The following is a 20315-nucleotide window of genomic DNA, read 5'->3' on the forward strand; positions in this document are numbered from 1 at the left end:
AGAGGGTCTGAAGCGTTCACCCCTCCGATCACTCAGATCTGCTCTTGCCTCCCCGCCCTTCTTCCCCGAGAGGGGAGGTCTAAGTCCCATTAAACCGAGTCCCCTTCGAGGTGATACGGTCGGTCCCTCGTCCACCCCCATTCCATGGCCAAAACTGCAGCTAGTCTGATTATTTCCCGGTGGGGTCATCCAGATCTTCATCCCCGAGGGATCTGAGCCCTTGGCTGTTTGCCCTGGGTGGGCTGTGATTGCCACAATTGCCACTTACTATTTTCAGTGGGTGTGGAGACACCGAGAGACACCAGAGGAGGTTCTGGAAAAACCTCTGCCTCATTTTGTACACGCTGTCCTGACTCCTCATGGGGATGGGAATCTATTAGCCCCAGCAGTACAGTAATTCTCTTTGCCTGCTGGTCCACCAGCAGAGAGGCCCGAAGACCAGGTGATGGTCACGTCTTCAAGTTCATTGGGACTGTGGGACCCTATCGTGTCCCCTGGCAGAAGTTTCCTAGCCCCGGGCACTGGCACTTCCAACGGGGCAGAGCCAATGTTTGCAGGGATAGGAAACGCAAGTTCCACAAGTGCTTCACTGCGAGCAGTAGGGAGAGGGTCCACCCTCTGCTTCCCTTCCCCATGTAATCTAGCCTCAGGGGACACAGCTGCATATGTCAACTTCCTGGAGAACACAGCTGTAGCGTATGGTCCCTGAGCTATGTCTTTAGCAGGACATGCCACTCGGGTGTTGGGGTCCCTGGTAAGATCAGTGGATCCTTTAGTCAGATGCCCATTGTCCCACCTGTTCTGCAAAAAAATGGGTCCCTTGGTGTGAGACAATGTGGTGTGGCATACCACGTCACTACATCAGGCGGCCTTAAGCCCTCAGGTGGTGGTGCGGGCAATAGCCCTGAAGGCAGGTCAGGCGAACCCTTACATGGAGTAGCATCAATTTCAATAAGTACAAACCGCTCCCTTTAGGGTCAAAGGGGACCTGATGTAATTGATCTGCCACCAGACCAATGGCTGGCTGGTCTCTTGGAGATGTCGTATCAAGGGCTCAGCTTTGGTCCTGCAGACTAGGGGTCCAGCAGCAGCAGGACCGAGCCTTTAGGAGAGGAGCCCAGGCTACTTCACCCCGTCATCTTGGCTGCTCTGTCCCTGGGCCCATCGCACCTGCACTGGGGTGGCTGAGCAGAGAGGGGGGCTGATATTTACCAGCTGCATCGTCCGTTCCAGCTGGTCGTGGGCCGTCTCCCAGGCAGCAGATGTCCTCTGGTGGATTTGAAACATGAGACACCAAGATGTGATCCCGTGCGCCCCCATGTACCGGACAGCATTGGTTCATCTTCCCCCTTTCCCCAGTTCTTGGCGCTAGTCTTCTGATCTCTTTCTCCTGAGCTCTGACCTCCAGTCACACCATTTGCCACCACCCAGGAGATTGTGTATCATCTCTTCCTTAGACTGTTCATCCCTCCTCATGAATGGATGACCAAGTGTACAGCTCACAGCTCTGACCACCAGGAGGATTAACCTTCATCCCTGAGGCGGCATCATGGCATAAGAGTGGAAATGGTCCATTTCCAGTGAGGGCAAACATACTGCGCCCAGCTAGGCCAAGTTCTTTATTGTTTGCTTACTTGCTTCATACCTTTTAATAGCTTTATTGAGATATAGTTAACATACAATAACTGCCCATGTTTTTTTTTTGTTTTTTTTTTTTGCGGGCCTCTCACTGCCGCAGCCTCTCCCATTGCGGAGCACAGGCTCCGGACGCGCAGGCTCAGCGGCCATGGCTTACGGGCCCAGCCGCTCCGCGGCATGTGGGATCTTCCCGGACCGGGGCACGAACCTGCGTCCCCTGCATCGGCAGGCGGACTCTCAACCACTGCGCCACCAGGGAAGCCCTGCCCATGTTTAAAGTGTACAATTTGATAAGTTTGGGCAGATGTATGCACCTATGAAACATCACCACAATCAGGACAGTGAACAAACCCATCATGCCCCACGTTTCCTTGTGCCCCATCATCATCCCTCCCGCCCACCCCATCTCCAAGCAACCCCTCATCTTTCTGTCACTATAGATGAGTTTACATCTTCTCAAGTTTTATATAGACTGAAGATTCAGTGTGTACTCTTTTCCCACTCAGCAAAACTTTGTTTTTTTACTTTTTTTTTTTTTGGCCGCGCAGCTTGCGGGATCCTAGTTCCCTCACCATGGATTCAACCCACACCCTCAGCAGTAAAAGTGCAGAGTCCTAACCGCTGGACCGCCAGGGAATTCCCAGCATAATTATTTTGAGATGCATCCGTATTGTGTGTGGACAAGTAGTTTGTTCATTTTTATTGCTGAGTAGTATCCATTGTATGGATGGATGTACCACAATTTGTTTAGCCATTCCCCCCTTGATGGACACTTGGATTTACAATATGGCTGCTATGAACATTCATATACAAGTCTTCATGTAGATTATATTTTTTCCCTTAGATAAATGCTTAGAAGTAGAACAAATGGGTCACGTATGTTTAACTTTAAAAAAAAAAAACAGCTTTACTGAGGTACAATATATGTATCATAAAATTCACTCTTTTTGTTTGTGTTTTGTTTTGTTTTGTTTTTGCGGTACGCGGGCCTCTCACTGTTGTGGCCTTTCCCGTTGCAGAGCACAGGCTCCAGACGCGCAGGCTCAGCGGCCATGGCTCACGGGCCCAGACGCTCTGCGGCATGTGGGATCTTCCTGGACCGGGGCACAAACCCGTGTCCCCTGCATCGGCAGGCGGACTCTCAACAACTGCGCCACCAGGGAAGCCCCTAAATTCACTCTTTTTAAATGTACAATTCAATCATTTCAGCAAATTTACAAAGTTCTGCAGCCCTCATCACCACAATCCAATTTTAGGATATTTTCATTACCTCACAATGATCCCTCCTGCCCATTTGCAGTAAATCTCTGTTCCCACCCAGACACATGGAACCACTAATCTTATTTTCTGTCTCCATAGATATGCCTTTTCTGGACATTTCATATAATCGGAGTCATCAGTATGTGGTCTTTTTTGTATGGCTTCTTTCACTTAACGTTGATGAGGTTCGTCCATGTTGTAGCACGTGTCAGTACTTCATTTCTTTTTATTGCCATTTTCTGTTGTATGGATACCACATTTAGTTTGTCCATTTATGAGTTGATGGACATTTGGATTATTTCCCCTTTTTTGTGGCTATAATGAATAATGCTGCCAGGAACATTCTTGTACAAGTCTTTGTGTGGACGTGTTTTCATTTCTCTTGGGTAGATACCTAGCACTGGAATTTCTGGGTCATATGGTAAATTTATATTTAACTTTTTAAGATACTGTCAAACTGTTTTCTGAAGTGATTGTACAATTTTACCTTCCCACCAGCAGAGCACATGGGTTCCAGTTTTTCCCTGTCCTCGCCAATACTGGTATAGTGAGTCTTTGATTTTACATGCCATCATTTTAGACACAGAAATAGTTACGCGGCGGTGTCTCATTCTGGCTTTATTTTACATTTGCCTAGCAAATGGAGCCTAGAGCAAGAGAAGACTCTAGAAAGACAGATTGGGATAAAAGCTGGTGCTAGGTGTATTAATGGTGGGTAAGGATGCTGAGCTGAGTCTCTGACCAGCCTCAATAGGAGAGTTCTGTGACGTGGAGCATCTTTTTGTGCTTATTCACCATCTGTATGTATCTCTTCTTTGGTGTTCGATTCTTTTAATCATTTAAAAAATTGGGTTGTTTGTTAGCCAAGACATGGAAGCAACCTAAGTATCCATCAACAGATGAATGGATGCCAATGAAGAAAGCAAGCATCCTGTCTTACCCCTGTTCTAGCCCCAGAGCCTGTAATGGTGAACCCGCTGGAGCTAACTGGGAGAGAGGATGAGAACTTGTTCCATAAGGAACTGTCTAAGATACAGCAAATGTCTGTGGACAGCATTTGCTTGGCTTTTCTTGGCCATTCATAGCGAGAATAGTTTTGGCTATTTTAGATACTTGGCTAATTACATGATGTTCTCATTCTGCAGCAGCTTGTTCCTTGTTCCTGTATCACTCCTGGAAAGCCTCCTCGAGTTAAAAGGTACCATTGCCACTTACCTGCTTGTTCACCCAAAGGTCCAGCCCCTTGTCTGGAGCCTGAGAATGATTTCAGGGGAAAGGAGTAAGCCATATTTCTGCTCAACTACAGTCTGAAGTTAAGAGGTCTGAAGAAAGAACAAAGCACACATAATGGAATCCAATTCTTGGAAGACATCAAAAATGGAACATTCTTGGGAATTCCCTGGTGGCCCAGTGGTTAGGACTCTGTGCTTTCACAGCTGAGGCCTGGGTTCAATCCCTGGTTAGGGAACTAGGATCCCACAAGCCGTGAGGTGCAGCCTGAAAAAAAAAAAAAAAGGAACTTTCTTATACAACCTAGCTGTTCAAATTAGCATACAATCATTTCAGCCTTTCTAAATAAAAGTTTTGGTTTTTTAACCTTAAAACAAACAAACAAACAAAAAAACAGATGAATGGATAAAGAATATGTGATTTTTATATATATATATATATACACAATGGAATATTACTCAACCATAAAAAGAATGAAATATTGCCATTTGCCGCAACATGGATGGATCTAGAGGATATCATACTAAGTGAAGTAAGGCAGACAGAGAAAGACAAACATTATATGTGGAATCTAAAAAATAATACAAATGGACTTATTTACAAAACAGAAACAGATTCAGAGACATAGAAAACAAACTTATGATTCAGGGGGAGGGATAAATTAGGAGTATGGGATTAACAGATATACACTACTACATATAAAATAGATAAACAACAAGGATTTACTGTATAGGGAACTATAGTCAATATCTTGTAATAACCTATAATGGAAAATAATATGAAAAATATTTAACTAAATCACTTTGCTATACACCTGAAAATAACACAATATTATAAATAAACTATACGTCAATAAAAAAAATTGGGTTGTTTTCTTGTGAGTTGGGAGAGTTATTTATATAATCTGGATACAAATTCTTTATTAGACATGTGATCTGCAATTATTTTCTCCAATCTTGCGGCTTGTATTTCCACTCTCTTAACAACGTCTTTCAAAGAGCAGAAGTTATTAATTTTGACAAAGTCCAAATTATCCATTCTTCTTTTAGAGATTGTACTTTTGGTGTCGTATCTAAGAAATTTCTGCTTAATGCAAGGTCACAAAGATTTTATTCTCGGTTTTCTTCTAGAAATTTTATAGTTTTAGGTTTTACAATTAGGTCTATGATACATCTTGAGTTAATTTTTACATATGGTACAGATATGGTACAGATAGAGGGTTTTAAAATTTTTGTTTTGTTTTGTGGTGTGTGTGTCTTTAGCATATGAACATCCAATTGTTCTTGTACCATTTGCTGAAAAGGCTGTCCTTCCTCCACTGAGTTGCCTCTGCATCTTTGTCAAAAATTAATTGATCATGTATGTGTGAGACAATTTCTGGACTTTCTATTCTATTCCATTCATTTATTTGTCTACCTTGATGTCAATACTACACTCTCTTGATTACTGTAGCTTTTTTAAAATATTTATTTATTTATTTATTTATTTTTGGCTGTGTTGGGTCTTCGTGTCTGTGCTAGGGCTTTCTCTAGTTGCGGCAAGTGGGGGCCACTCTTCATCACGGTGCGCGGGCCTCTCACTATCACGGCCTCTCTTGTTGCGGAGCACAGGCTTCAGATGCGCTGGCTCAGTAGTTGTGGCTCACAGGCCTAGTTGCTCCGCGGCATGTGGGATCTTCCCAGACCAGGGCTTGAACCCGTGTCCCCTGCATTGGCAGGCAGGTTCTCAACCACTGTGCCACCAGGGAAGCCCGATTACTATAGCTTTATAATAAATCTTAAAGCAGGTAGCGTAGGTCATCTGAATTTGTTGTTTTCAAAATTGTTTTGGCTCTCTAAGTCCTTTGCACTTCCATATGAATTTTAGAAATTGTCAGTTTATACAAAGAAACTTACTGGGATTTTATTTGGGATTTTATTTGGGTATTGAGTCTATAGGTCAATTTGGGGAGAATTGATATCTTAAAAATTTGAATTTTTCAAGCCATGAACACAGTATATCTCTCCAATTATTTAATCTCCTTTAATTTCTCTCAACACTGTTTTATAACTTTAATATATAGGTCTTGTATTTTGGGGGTCAGATTTATCCTTAAGTATTTAATTTTTATATTTCTTGATGTATTTTAAATGGTTTTTTAAAAATTTCAGTTTCTGATTGTTTATTGCTAATATATAGAAATACGACTGGTTTTTGTATATTGATCTTGTATCTTGCAACTGCAAAACCCATTAACGATTCTAGTAGCTTTTTTGTAGAGTGCATGAGATTTTCTGTTATCATGCTGTCTGTGAATAAAGAGTTTTACTTCTTCCTCTCTGTTCCAGATGTCTTTGATTTTTCTTATTGCACTGGCTAGAACTCTAGTGTAATATTGAATTGAACTGGTGATAGCAGACATCCTTACCTTTTCCTAATTGTAGGGAGAAAGCATTGTCTTTTATTATGAAATATACTGTTAAATGTAGGTGTTTCATAGATGCCTTTTATCAAGATGAGAAAGTTCCCTTCCAGTCCTAGTTTGCTGCAAGATTTTTTTTTAATTTTTATAAATTTATTTATTTTTGGCTGCGTTGGGTCTTCGTTGCTGTGTGCAGGCTTTCTCTAGTTGTGGTGAGCGGGGGCCACTCTTCGTTGCGGTGCGCGGGCTTCTCATTGCGGTGACTTCTCTTGTTGCAGAGCACGGGCTCTAGGTGCGTGGGCTTCAATAGTTGTGGCACATGGGCTCAGTAGTTGTGGCTCGTGGGCTCTAGAGCGCAGGCTCAGTAGTTGTGGCACATGGACTCAGTTGCTCCAAGGCATGTGGGATCCTCCTGGACCAGGGCTCGAACCTGTGTCCCCTGCATTGGCTGGTGGACTCTTAACCACTGCGCCACCAGGGAAGCCCCAAGATTTTTATTTTTAAAGATTTTTATTAATTTAGTTAAACTAAAAAAAACCCCACTTCACCCATTTCTCCTACTCCCTGCCTCTTGCAGCCACCAATCTCTTTTCTGTATCTATGAGCTTGCTTTTTGTTTTTGTTTTTTTAGATTCCACATATAAGAGAGAAATATTGTATTTGTCTTTCTCTATCTGACTTATTTCACTTAGCATAACGCCTGCAAGTTCCATCCGTGTTATTGAAAATGGCAAGATCTCCCCTTCTTTTTTTTTTTTTTTGCGGTACGCGGGCCTCTCACAGTTGTGGCCTCTCCTGTTGCGGAGCACAGGCTCTGGACGCGCAGGCTCAGCGGCCATGGCTCACGGGCCCAGCCGCTCCGCGGCAGGGGGGATCTTCCCGGACCGGGGCACGAACCCATGTCCCCTGCATCGGCAGGCGGACTCTCAACCACTGCACCACCAGGGAAGCCCAGATCTCCCCTTTTTTACGGCTGAATCATAGTCCATTATAGATATATACCACACTTTCTGTATCCACTCATCCATTGCTGGACACTTCGGTTGTTTCCATATATTGGCTATTATAAATAATGCTGCAATGAACATGGGGGTGCATCTAGCTTTTCAAATCAGTGTTTTTGCTTTCTTCAGATAAATACCCAAAAGTGGAATTGCTGGATAATAAGGTAGTTCTATTTTTAAATTCTGAGGAAATCTCAAACCTCCATACTCTTTTCCATAGTGGTTGCACCGATTTACATTCCCACCAACAGTGCACAAATGTTCCCTTTTCTCCACATCCTTGCCAACACTTGTTATTTCTTGCCTTTTTAGTTATAGTCATTCTAACACATGTGAGGTGATAACTCATTGTGGTTTTGATTTGCATTTCCCTGATAGTTATTGATATTGAGCATCTTTTCAGGTACCTATTGGCCATCTGTCTTCTTTGGAAAATGTCTATTCAGATCCTCTGCGCATTTTTAAGTTGGATTGTTTGGGGTCTTTTTTGCTATTGAGTTGTATGAAGCTGGAAGATTTTTTTAAAAAATCAGAAATGAGTGTTGGATTTTGTCAAATGCCGGAACATCTCTTTAAAAGATTGTGGCACGCCAATTGCAGCTACTAAGAAAAAGGGACAGTGCTTGGTGGATTTTTCTGTATCTATTGAGATGGCTTTTCTTCCTTTCCTTTCGTCTGTTAATTTGGGAATTATACTGACTGCCTCTAAAATGTTCTGGTCAAGTCACTTCATCTCTCATGACCTCGTTTTTTGCTTTGTCTGTAAAACGGGACAATAATATTCATCTTAAAGCACATTTATGAGGCCGGCATGCATTGGCATATGGAAAATACATGGCGCAAAGTAGGCACTCCATATAAACTTGCCCATATTTTACAGACTGGATCACAGCTACCTGTGTTCATATCTTACCCGCTGCCTCTCCCCCTCCTCCAGGAAAGGACCCTTCTTAATTCTTTCCTGCCTCCCAACGCTTAGTACAGTGCCTCTTGGCACAAAATAGGCCTAAGTACTCGAAAGAAAGTATGAAAGCATGGGTCACTGGCCGCCGCCTACCCACAGCTGCATCTTTTGGCTCTGCGGAAGCATCAGGTCCGGACTCTGACACTGCCGTCACCAAACGTGAAATAGCCGCGGCCTTGTCTTGACCAATCGGAGCCCGTCTTCTGGGGTCCCGCCCCATTCCGACTATCGACCGCTAGACCTGGGAAGTTGACCAATCAGATGTTGAGCACCGTCGTTATCCCCGCCTCAGTGTTGAAAAGGCAGTTTCTGAAGGCGAAGTAAAGCTCGCAAGAGCGTCCCGGCTCCGCCCCATATCTGACCAATCAGGGCTCCCGGATCAGGCCCCGCCCCCCGGCCGCCGAAGCGTAGGGTGGCCTGGGCGGAACTCCCCGCAGCGCAGGCGGCGGTGGGCTGCGCGGCTCCGGGGCTTCCTAGAGGTGAGTGAGGCAGTGGCGGGGCCGGGTATGGAGAGGAAGGGCTCGACGGGTTGCCTCACGTACGCCCCCACGGAGGGTCCGTGGCCCGCGAAGGGAAAGAAGAGGGAGGCTGAGTCTCCCTTTCCCGGGGGTCCCGCCCTTTTGTTCCGCGGCACCGCAGCTGGTACTCTTGCTGCCCCAGTTTCTCTTTTGAACGTCGCCTTCCCGTTACCTTGGTGCGGCTTTAGCTTTCCAGAGCGCCGCCGGAGCCGGAGGTGTTCTCTTTAACACCGTGCGAAAACGGAGATCCTCCAACTATAGGTCTGCCCCAGAGTCAGATAAGGACGGGAGCCGGGAGTCCCTGTCCTGCGGATGAGGCTTTTTACCCCGCTTGTCTGCACCACCCCCCGCACAGTCTGTACTCGCATCTCCGCTGCCCCCCTTCCCTGCATGGGTATATGTGGGGACGGCTCCAGGGTAGCCTGGCTTCTCTCTGCTTTAGCCACTGCAACCGGGCCCTGAGGAGGGGACCCGGGTGTGGGCGGTCCACACGTGAGGAGTGGTGGTGGGAGGGCTGGGATTCTGAGAGTAGGGTGTCTGTCTGGACGCAGTGTTAGAAAGGGATCGTGTGTACTGGGGGAGACTCAGTTTCTGGTTGGAGGCATCTGGGCTCGGGACTCTGAGGGAAGAGGAAGCCTCTTCCCCTAGTCTGCAGAAATCCCTTCCAGCAGCATCAGTGTGTCCCTGAGTCTGGATCCCTGGGGGGCCAAAGGCTGGGAGAAGGAGGAGGCAGCTTCCCAGGCCCCCCTCCACACTGTTTGGGGAAAGGCTGGCATAACCGTGTACCCCGGAGCCCGGTTTGGGTTCAAATCCTGGCTTTGCCACCTACAAGCTGTGTGACTTGGGGCTAGTAGCTTAACTTCTCTGAACTTTGGTTTCTTCGTTTGTAAAAGGGAAGAAGGAGGGAGGGCAGGAGAGAGGGAGGAGTCCCTTCACAAATCTGATTTGTGTTGAATTTGAAAGTTATCATGCTTTACATCTGTGGACTTGCCCTAGTTGTCTTCTACAAATTAATCTAGTAATTTCATAGTTAAGGTTGTTAAAGAGGAATTTTTTTTTAAGATGTTGGGGGTAGGAGTTTATTAATTTATTAATTTATTTTTGCTGTGTTGGGTCTTCGTTTCTGTGCGAGTGCTTTCTCTAGTTGTGGCAAGTGGGGGCCACTCTTCATCGCGGTGTGCGGGCCTCTCACTATCGTGGCCTCTCTTGTTGCGGAGCACAGGCTCCAGACGCGCAGGCTTAGTAGTTGTGGCTCGTGGGCCTAGTTGCTCCACGGCATGTGGGATGTTCCCAGACCAGGGCTCGAACCCGTGTCCCCTCCATTAGCAGCAGACTCCCGACCACTGCGCCACCAGGGAAGCTCGTTAAAGAGGGATTGATCTCTTTTGACATGTTAGGAAACACGCTGTGGCCAGTGTAATAATAATAGGCATTTACTGAGTGCTTACTGTGTGTGCCAGGCACTGTACTAACATTTAATATACATGATCTCCTTTAATCCTTACAACAGTCTTATGAGGTCAATGCTGTTATCGTCTGTTTGGCAGATGAGGAAACTGAGGCACAGAGAGGTTAAATAACTTGTCTGCGGCTGCACAGTTAGGGAGTATCAAAGTGGGGATTTGAACCCCGGCCTCTGGCTCTGCAGGGCAGCCTCCTCAGCGCTATGTTGTGCTGTCTATCTTGGCTTCAGGTAGGAGAACTTGGCCGTGAGGGCGCTCTGTGGTCCAGGAGTCGGTGACACCTGTCGTGGGAAGCCAGTGGATACGCCTGGGATGGTGGAGACCAGAGATCTGGCACAGCTACGGCAGCTCAACCTGGAGCTCCTGAGGCAGCTGTGGGTCGGACAGGATGCCGTGCGGCGGTCCGTGGCCAAGGCAGCCTCAGAGGTGAGCGCCTTGGCCAAGTCCCGGGAGTGAGGGAGGGGCTGCCTAACCCTCAGGCCAGAATCCAGGGCTTCCGGGTCCTCTCGTGCAGCATGCCCATTTTACTGATGATGAGAAAACTGAGTGAGGCCCAGAGTGGGAAGGGACTGGCCTGGGACATGCAGAGGCTGGAGCAAGTGTGAGGACCAGGCCTTCATGCCCAGTGCAGGCCAGCTGGGTAGATGGCTGGGTGAACTGGCCTCTCTGTTCCAGTCAAGCCTGGACTCCAGCAGCAGCTACAACTCAGAGATGCCGTCATCCCAAGAGACGTCCTCAGTGGCCTCAAGAGCCTCCTGCCCACAGGATGCCCACCGAGGTGACCCCTGTGATAGGGACGGGGCCAGCTCCGGGGTGGTCTCTCTCCCACCTGCCAGGTGCCTCCACCAGGAGCCCCCGGGCCCATTGAGGCCCTGCTCGGCTCCCCTGCTGGCCACCTCAGACTCGAGCGACCCAGAGCCTTCAGCAGAGCTGGACAGTCTAGACACCCAGGAGGCACAGGCCCTGAAGTCCCTCCTGGCTCAACGGAGCAAGCTGTCCGAGGTAATGCGGGTGAGTGGAGCATCCACTGACGGGCACGTCGTTGAGCCTCAGTTTCCCCCCTGACAGATGCACTCATGGGCAGCCTCCCTTCCAGGGTGAGGCTCCTGGGAGGTACCGTGAGTCAAGTCCAGCTCAGCCTAAGTGCTTGATAAGTTGTGGCCATTAGTTTCTCAGACAGCACTTTGGGAAGAAGGTGACCAGCCCCATTATGCAGATGGGAAGACGGGCGTTCAGAGGACAGACTTGTTCAAAGACACACATGGAGGCGGGTGGGGGCCAAACTCTTGTCCTCCAGCCCCCAAGCCCTCGGCTGAGCCCTGGGGCCCCTGGCAGTGTATGAGTTAAGACACAGCCCTTTTCCTCCCTGCAAGGTGGGACCTCCTTTGGGCCAGGCCTGCTGGCCTAGCCCTTGCCCGTCTTTGCCTCCCTCCTCAGCCGCGAGTGACCAACAAGGAGTCTCCAGTGCCTGAGAAGAGCTGGCGCCTCAGACCGTGCCTGGGCTGCGACTGGATTGCAGGTGTGACTAGCCCCCGTGCCCGGGGCGCGGGTGGAGGCCCCCGCTTGCTTCTGCGCCTGCCTGCGCCCCCAGCGGGCGCTGCTGCTCTTTTTCCGACTGTTCCACCCCCCTCGGGGAGCACCTTCAGTACCGCGTCTCCTGTCTCAGCCCTTGGCACAGTGACAGGCACAGAGATGGTGCTCACCGAGTGTTTGTTGAATGAATGAACAAATCAGAGCTGCTGTATTTTCTTGGCATTTATTGTGTGCCAGGCCCCTGTGAAACTCTGTATGCGTGTCATCTCTTTATGTTTTACTGCCCATCCCCCCACTCCCCCAGCACTCAGTGGCTTCCTGGCTGGTCTCCCTCTGGGCTCTTTCACCCCCATTATCATCCATTTTCGGCACAGCAGCCAGAACTAATGTTTAAACACGGGAATCAGATCACGTCACTCAGAGTACTTAGCACTTAGAGTAAAATCTGAAATCCTTATATAGAGTTTTGAGGTGTGATCTGGCTTCTGCTTGGCCCCGTGACATGGCCTCTTAACCATCTACCTTCTGACTCCTCACGCCGGCCTCCTTGCTGGTCCTTGAACTTGCCATGCTCACGGCCACCTCGGGGCCTTTGCACTTGCTGTGCCCTTTGCTTTGAACGCACCTCCCCAGGTTCACACCTGCTGGTTCCTTTTCGTCACTGAGTGTTCAGCTCAAATGGTAGGCCTTCCACGAGCACAACGTTGTAGGGCCACCACACCTGCATCCTTGCCTGTTGCATCAGCCGTTTGTATGTTCCTTGTATCATTCATTCATTCTCAGAAGTCATCTTGTTTGCTTGTTTCTTGTCTGACTTCTCCGGTGGACTATAAGCTCTGTTGGAGCAGGGGCCTGGCCGTCATTTTTGTTGCTGTGCTCCCCGAGTCTGAGCCTAGAACGGTGCCTGGCACGTAGTAGGCCCTCAGCCAACGCTGGCTGAGTGAGTGAGCGGGCGGCCCTAGGAGGTTGGTGCTATCGGACCCCCACTTTCACAAAGGAGGAAACTGGTGTACAGAGAAGTTGAGTTGCTGCCCCAAGGCAGGTGCTCTGTGGGGCTGCTGAGACCCTGCGGTGGTGGGGACACAGGCCCCATCCCAAGGACTTCCCTGACTGCCAGCTCACTGCTTTGCTTCCTGTCTCTAGGAAAGTAGAGGCGGCTGCCCCCTGCCTGCCCTGTGTGTGTGTGCGTACGTGTGTGTGCGCACGTGTGTGTGCGCACGCCTCTCACCCCCCTTTCCGAGCCCCCGTCCTGTCCCTGCATTTGTGTGCTTGGGCCCCATCCCTTCTTGGCTCCCAGAAGTTTTTTTTTTTAATTAATTAATTTATTTATTCTTGGCCGCGTTGGGTCTTCGTTGCTGCACATGCGCTTTCTCTAGTTGCGGCGAGCGGGGGCTACTCTTCGTTGCGGTGCGCAGACTTCTCACTGCAGTGGCTTCTCTTGTTGCGGAGCGTGGGCTGTAGGGGCATGGGCTTCAGTAGTTGTGGCACGCAGGCTCAGTAGTTGTGGCGCATGGCTTAGTTGCTCCGTGGCATGCGCGATGTTCCCGGACCAGGGCTCAAAACCGTGTCCCCTGCATTGACAGGCGGATTCTTAACCACTGCGCCACCAGGGAAGTCCCTCCCAGAGGGTTTTTTCCCTGTAATTCTCTCCTCTCCTTCCTCCACCATCACTCTGCCCCGTCAGTATATGAGCGCCAGGGAATATTAATGACAATTGATTTCAGTGAGTGCTTATTATGTGCCGGGCCCTGTGCCAAGAGCTTTCCTCTGCTTCGCTCCCATTCACTCCTTAACTTCTCACAATGATCTGATTAGGTGGATGCTGATACTGTCCCCACTGGCAGATGAGAAGGCTGAGGCATCAAGAGACTGAAAAACTTAGCAAAGTCTCACATGTGGTCAGGGGTAAAGCTGCAGTCTGTGATTTCCCATCCTGAGGAAGCATCGCTCCCTTTATATCCTGCCTTTGCTTCTAGTTACTGCCCGTGTTCTCTGCTTTTCTTTATAACAAAACTCCTCAAAAGGGCCATCTAGACTCGCTGTCTCCAGTTTCTCTCCCTGACTTTTTCTTAAACTGGACTTCAGCCCCTGACACCCTCTGACGCTGTCTTCGGCCGGGTCAGCAGTGACCTCTGCATTGCCAGCTCCCAGCTCAGTGCTCAGTCCAGAGCTTTCTTGGCCCCTGGGTAGCGTGGACACAGCGGCCACTCCCTCCTCCCCGAAGCTCTTTCTTCCTCTGACTTCCAGGCCCGGACCCCCGCACTGGCTCTTCCCCACTTCCCTGGCTGCTCTATCCAGTCTCTGCTGGATCCACTTCCTTGTTCCACATTCCAGAGGCCCCCCCTCAGTGCCGAGGCTCTCCATGCTCTCTTCTCCCTGACTTTATCTCTACCCGTGCTGCTCCTCTGAATTCCAGACTTGTATATCTGGCTTTCTTCTCTGCAGAGCTCATTAGGTATGTTAGACTAATCTCAGGTCCAAAATCAAGGTCCTGATTTCTGCCCCACCTGGTCCTCCTGCAGTCTGTTCTATCTCTGTTAGTGGCAACTCCATTTATGGAGCTAATGGCCATAATCTTGAGATCAGCCTTGATATTTTCCTCTCCTTTTCAAACACTGTGCATCCTGGTAGTCCTGCCTTCCATGTATTTCTAGAATTTTACTGTTTGTCTCCACCAGGATGCCTGCAGTAGCCTCCTAACTGGTGCCCCTGCTTCCCCTCACCTTGCAGCAGCCAGAAGGGGGGTCCTATAAAAGTACATGACTGATCTGATTGCGTCACTCCTTGTCCCCAAACCCACCGCTGGCTTCCCAGCCTCATCTCCTCCACCCTCACCCCTACACCTATTTTTACCTCCTGGGTGTTCCTTAAACATACCAACCACAGCTGCCCCAGGGCCTTTGCATTTGCTCTTCTGTCTGCCTGGGATGTCCCCACGGCTCCCTCCCTCCCTTCGTCAGGTCTCTGCTCAGGTGTCACCTCCTCAGGGAAACTTCCTCTGGCTCCCCTGCCCTACCAAGTTCAGTTTTCTGACTCTCTTTTATTTATTTATTATTTTGGGCTGCGTCAGGTCTTAGTTGTGGCACGCGGGCTCTTCATTGCGGTGCACAGGCTTCTCTCTCTCTAGTTGTGGCGTGCAGGCTCAGTAGTTGCAGCACGTGGGCTTAGTTGCCCCATGGCATGTGGGATCTTAGTTCCCTGACCAGGGATCAAACCCGCGTCCCTTGTGTTGGAAGGCAGATTCTCAACAACTCGACCACCAGAGAAGTCCCTCCTGACTCTCTTTTATTTCCTGGCAGGTGTCACCCCTCAATGTTGTATTACAGGTTTCTTTGGTGACTAGCTCGTCTGTTGCCACATTAGAAAGTAAGCCTCATGAGGGCAGGGGCTTTGTCCAGGTAGCTGTTCTTTCCCCAGCACGTAAAACAGTGTCTGGCCCGTAGTAGGGGCTCTATAAATATTTTTTGCGTGGACGATTGGATATGCATGAGGGTAGACAGACACGAGACAAAACCAACAGTCACATGAGTGGAGGTCCCCTCCAGGTCTGTACGAGGTATGGTGGGGTCAAAGCAGGTGGCCTGGGGTGCTAGTGCCCAGCTTCCCCTGAGTCTTGGCCACACAGCAGCTCCTTTGTGTGTTGCCCGCTCCAGGGTCTCCGGACAACAGCTCTCCCGTCACCAGCAAGCCCGAGGCCTTCTTCTCAAAGCTGCAGAAGTTCCGGGAAGCCAACAAGGAGGAGTGTATTTGCAATGACCCTGAGTGAGCAGCGGCAGGCGCGGGGCGGGCAGGGCGGCGGGCTCAGGGCCTGTGTCACCCTGGCCTGCTCACCCTCTCGCCCTCACAGATCCCAGTTCCTAGGCCTGCAGGAGAGTAGTGCTGCGGAGGGGGACCACGAATGTGAGTGTAAACGCTCGGCGGCTGCCCCGTAGCCCAGCTAAGGCCTGGGGGCCTGGGGAGGCAGCTGGGGACGGGGGGGAGGGAGGCCTGGGGTCCAGGCAGGGGGGCCGCGAGCCTGGGGTGAGCTGAGGCCTGGCCTCAGGGGGAACAGGGCCTGCTCTGTGCTATCCACCTCGCCCCTTGTCCGCGCCTTCCGTTTTCTCCCAGCTGCCTCATTTTCCCATGTGTCCCCACTCCCTTCACCTCCTCTCCACACAGGGGTCGTCTGGGTGGGCAGCGGGGGGGGATGTTCCAGCTCAGTCACGTGGGCACCCAAGTCTTTGCTGTGGGTTTGCACGAGCAGCATACAGTGTGTACATGTGTGTACATATGTGTGTGAGGCGTGTTCCTATGGATGTACGTGTGTGTGCACCCTGTGTGTGTGATTACAAGTGTAGGCACGTTCATGTGTGTCCACAGATATGACTGTATGAAGCCGTGCTTTGTGTTTGCACGGGTGACATTTGCACATGTGAAGTTGCTGGCCTGTGCACGCGAGTGTCACGCTTGAGTAGAAGGCGGTGCTCAGTGTTGTTGCATGTGAGCACGTGTGCGTGTGCATGCTCTGTCTGTGTACACGTGGGTGAGCCTGTGTGGTTGGGGTCCAGGGACCTAGGTTCCCTGGCTGAGGGGGGCTTCTGCTTCTCACGGATCTCACAGGTGTGTATTGTTACTGTGTCAACCGGCGCCTGTTTCTGGTGCCTTCGGATCCCGGCACCCCCTGCTGCCTGTGCCGGACACCACGGGGCCAGCGGGGTCCAGAGACCCTGGCAGAGCCAGCGCAGGTCAGGTGAGTGGCCAGAGTAGGCAGGACACCGGGGGGAGCTGTAGGGGCAGCCGCAGCTGAGGACGAGAGCAGGGCCTGGGGCCTGTGGTTTTGAGGGAGGGCAGGATGGGCCACAGCGGCCTGGAGGCGCCTGCAGCAGTGCCCCCACTATTACCCCCGCCAGGGTGAGGATCCCGCTGTCTGTCCTGGACCCCCCGCACCGGTACCGCATCCACCGGCGGAAGAGCTTCGACGCCTCCGACACGCTGGCGCTGCCCCGGGTGAGGCTGGCCTTGGGGCTGTCCCCTGTCTGGCTTAGGTCTCTGGACGTGTCCTGAGGCCCAGAGGGCCAGGGACTGTCCCAAGGCCAATAGCAAGGCTGGGCTGAAGGACCAAAGTCTCTGGGGTTAGGGCTGGGCCACTCATGTCATGTGTACCGTGCTTGTTCCCTGAGGGAGGCTGGGCTCCCCACCCAGCCCCTGGCTTCCAGGAGGACTGTCTGCCCGTGCAGTGCATTGGCCTAGTGCACACGGGCCCCGTTTCTTGCGCTCTTGTGGCCACATGCACAGTCCTTAGGGCGATTATCTCGTGGAGCCACAGCAACTGAGAGTGCAGGTACGACTGTTATCCCACTTTACAGATGAGGAGACTGAGGCAGGGGGAGGTGACTTGTCCAAGGTCAGCGGGATGGAAGAGCTGGGATTTCAACCTAGGTCCTTTGTGTCTCCTGGGTAGGACAGGGGTCACTGGGGACCCCACTCATTCCCAGTGGAGTCCGGAGGTGCTGGGGTTGCGGGGAGGAGAAGGGGTACTGAGGAAAGTCAGTTTGCTCGTCTGTAAAATGGGTACAACATACTATCCTCAGGCTCATGGGGTGGACAAGGGGCAGGTCAGTGAGTCAATACCTGTCGGGGGCTTGGGGCAGAACTTGGTCCACAGGACGTGCTCCATCAGCGTCCACGGCCTTCCCTCCACCCATCTGTGGTCGGGGCCCAGGGCCTGGGTCAGCAGGGTTAGGAAAGGGAGGCCTGGGGTAACAGTGGTGGATAAGACCCCTGCCCTCGGGGAACCTCAGTCCATGGGGGACACTGATTGGGAGGCCCCTTCACCCTCATGGGGGACACAGCCCTGTCCTAGAGGATGCTGCCAGTCCAAGGGGAGAGGTACAGCCCCTCCCTGGGGTGTGCCCAGTCAGTGGGGAGCCCCGCTCCAGGCCAAGCACCTTAACCCTTTGCTCTCCACAGCACTGCCTGCTGGGCTGGGACATTCTTCCTCCGAAGTCTGAGAAAAGCTCAGCCCCCAAGAGCCTGGACCTCTGGTCCAGTGTCTCTTCTGAGGCCCAGCGTCGGAAGCTGTCAGCCACCAGCCCTTCTCACCGGGTACGGTCCAGGGAGCCCTGGGAGAGACAGACGCCTTGGAGCGGCCTGGGGACCGCAGAGTCCTGGGGGGCAGGATTGGGGTAGGAGTGCAGAGCCTGGAAACGGCTCTCTGTGGGGTTCCCTGGCCCTAGCCCTGGCCCTGACCCACGGCACCTCTCCAGGCACCACTGCTGCCTGCTGGCTACCCCACCCCACCCTGGAAGGTGACCCCAACTCTGAGATCCAGAAGGGGACGAGGCTGCCCCCAAAGAGGCCCCCCTGACACTCTTCCCTTCACTCTCCAGGCCGTGCCAACGTGGGTCCCAGCCCCACCCTGATCTGGTCAGAACCCTCCATGCCCCAGCCCCGTGCCGCCCGGCCGAAGCCCGAGGACTGGCCACTGGGAGGTGGACAGTGCCCCTACCGTCGTTTCAGCCTCTCTCCGCCGGCAGGGGCGCCCACGAGAGGGGAGCTTTGCCCAGCCTCAGCTGGAGGTGGACTCTGGCCCCACCTTCCTAGGCTGGGCCGGTGGGTGGCCTCAGGCCTGTCTCCTTCCTGGGGACAGAGGAGACCCTGGGGTTGGGCCGAGGGGCTTCCGTGACACGTTTGTAAATAAAGCTTAGCACTCCCGCAGCTCCAGGTTCCCACGTGCGCCGGCTCTGTCCTGCTGACGCCCTCAGAGCCCTAGAGGCGCCCTGGCCTCGGCCTGCCCCCCTCACTTGCAGAAGGACACCTCTGACAACCTGTGCTGGGCAGGGTGGATCCAGTGCCCTGAGTGTGGCTCTTTGTGCAGCTTCTAACTCTGGGTAGGTGGCCTCCCCACCAGATAGGTGGGGGTGAGGCTCCCCAGAGTAAGGCTGAGGCCAAGGTCAGCGTTAAAAATCCATCTCAGCAAGGGGCTTGGGGTCTCAGGCTGTTCCCTGTGGATGAGGCTGGAGCTGTGACAGTGGGGAATGAGTGAGCTCTCCCCTTATTCTTGGCCCCTGACACTGGGGTCCAGTGATGGAGGGACTCTCTTGAAGTCCCTGGGCCAGGTGGCTCCTTCACTCCCATCTCTAGCCCAGCCCTAGAAGCCACGGGTGATCTAGAACCCCGTCAGGGACACATGGGGAAAAGGCCAGGAGGGTTGGAGTCAGAGGCAAGGTTGGCCGAGAGCCCAGATCTGCCCTCCTGGATTAGTAAGCAGCGCCTGTCTTTATGCTCCCATAGGTTGAACAATATGAAATTCCTGATTTTTAGGTACAAATGGAATAGCTGGGGAACCTAAGCCCAGGGAAGGCATGTGCTTTTTCTGAGGTTTCTCGCTTAGAGCCGTGGAACTATGGCTGTGGTCCGTGGCTCCCACCTGGAGCTTGTGAAGCTGAGAAAACCTTTCCCCGTCCAGCACAGCACATGTATTAGTCAGGATAAGCGAGGTTATGCCACGGTAACAAATTAACCCCCAAATCCCAGTGGTTTGACATAAAGGCCTATTTCTTGCTGACTTGCTCATACTACCTGTCTGTCATGGGTCACATGGGGCCTCTGTTTTGACATCATCTTTTGGGGACCCAGACCAGTGGAGGCTCCACTGTGGGGGGACATCACCAGTTGCTTGAGCCCAGAAATGACACACAGGTCACTTCTGCTCATGGTTCATTGGCCAGAACTAGTCACAAGGAGTTGGGACATGGAGGGGGCTCATGGGGTATTGGGTGAGTGTTACTATCCTCCACATCCGGACTTAACCAGCTCTGTTCCCGCAAGGCAGGCCTCCTGCGCAGCAGAGGCCATTCGCAAAAAAACCAGACACTACGAGCTCTCGCCTAAACGTCTTCCCTTGCTCCATCTGGGGTTCCAGCCTCCACGCCTTCAGTAGCCAGGCATGTAAGGTGACTGGGAGTGGGGGACTCAGGGCCACCCGGCAAGCATGCATCCCCTCCAGACGCTTTCAAGTTCAAATGCCTCTGATCCAAAGCACGTGTCTGGGCAGATTCAGCAGCAGGTCATGGTTTGCCACTTGATTCTAGCACCTGAAGAAACAAAGTCTCTTCCACATGTAATTTTTTAAATTAATTTTTAGAAATTTATTTTCGGTAGTGTAAAACATAACAAAATTTACCACTTTTATATGTGCGGTTCAGTGGCCCTAAGTCCGTTTACATTGCTGTGCAACCATCACCACCAACCATCCCCAGAATTTTTTTCTTCTTGCAAAACTGGAACTCAATACAGATTAAACACTGACTCCCTATCTTCCCC

The 20315-nt window shown here is 51.4% G+C and overlaps 1 protein-coding gene across 3 annotated transcripts; it reads left to right on the top strand.

The window, feature by feature from the left end:
* Positions 1-8891: 8891 nt before the first annotated feature.
* On the top strand, positions 8892-18548 carry MIIP (migration and invasion inhibitory protein). 3 transcript variants are annotated; one of them, XM_079914542.1, is made up of 10 exons: positions 8892-8976; positions 10709-10904; positions 11154-11489; positions 11916-11997; positions 15665-15773; positions 15859-15911; positions 16611-16740; positions 16901-16997; positions 17961-18095; positions 18380-18548. In XM_079914542.1, the coding sequence occupies exons 2-10, from the start codon at positions 10791-10793 to the stop codon at positions 18410-18412; spliced, it is 1089 nt and encodes a 362-aa protein (XP_079770668.1). In that variant the 5' UTR covers positions 8892-8976; positions 10709-10790; the 3' UTR covers positions 18413-18548. The 3 variants fall into 3 exon arrangements, with proteins under 3 accessions (XP_079770668.1, XP_079770669.1, XP_079770670.1); XM_079914543.1 differs by having other exon boundaries at positions 11154-11480; XM_079914544.1 differs by lacking the exon at positions 8892-8976 and having other exon boundaries at positions 10732-10904; positions 11159-11489.
* The last annotated feature ends 1767 nt before the right edge of the window (positions 18549-20315 follow it).

The sequence above is a fragment of the Stenella coeruleoalba genome, assembly GCF_951394435.1.
Source record: "Stenella coeruleoalba genome assembly, chromosome: 1".
In the NCBI taxonomy this organism is placed as follows: Eukaryota; Metazoa; Chordata; class Mammalia; order Artiodactyla; family Delphinidae; genus Stenella; species Stenella coeruleoalba.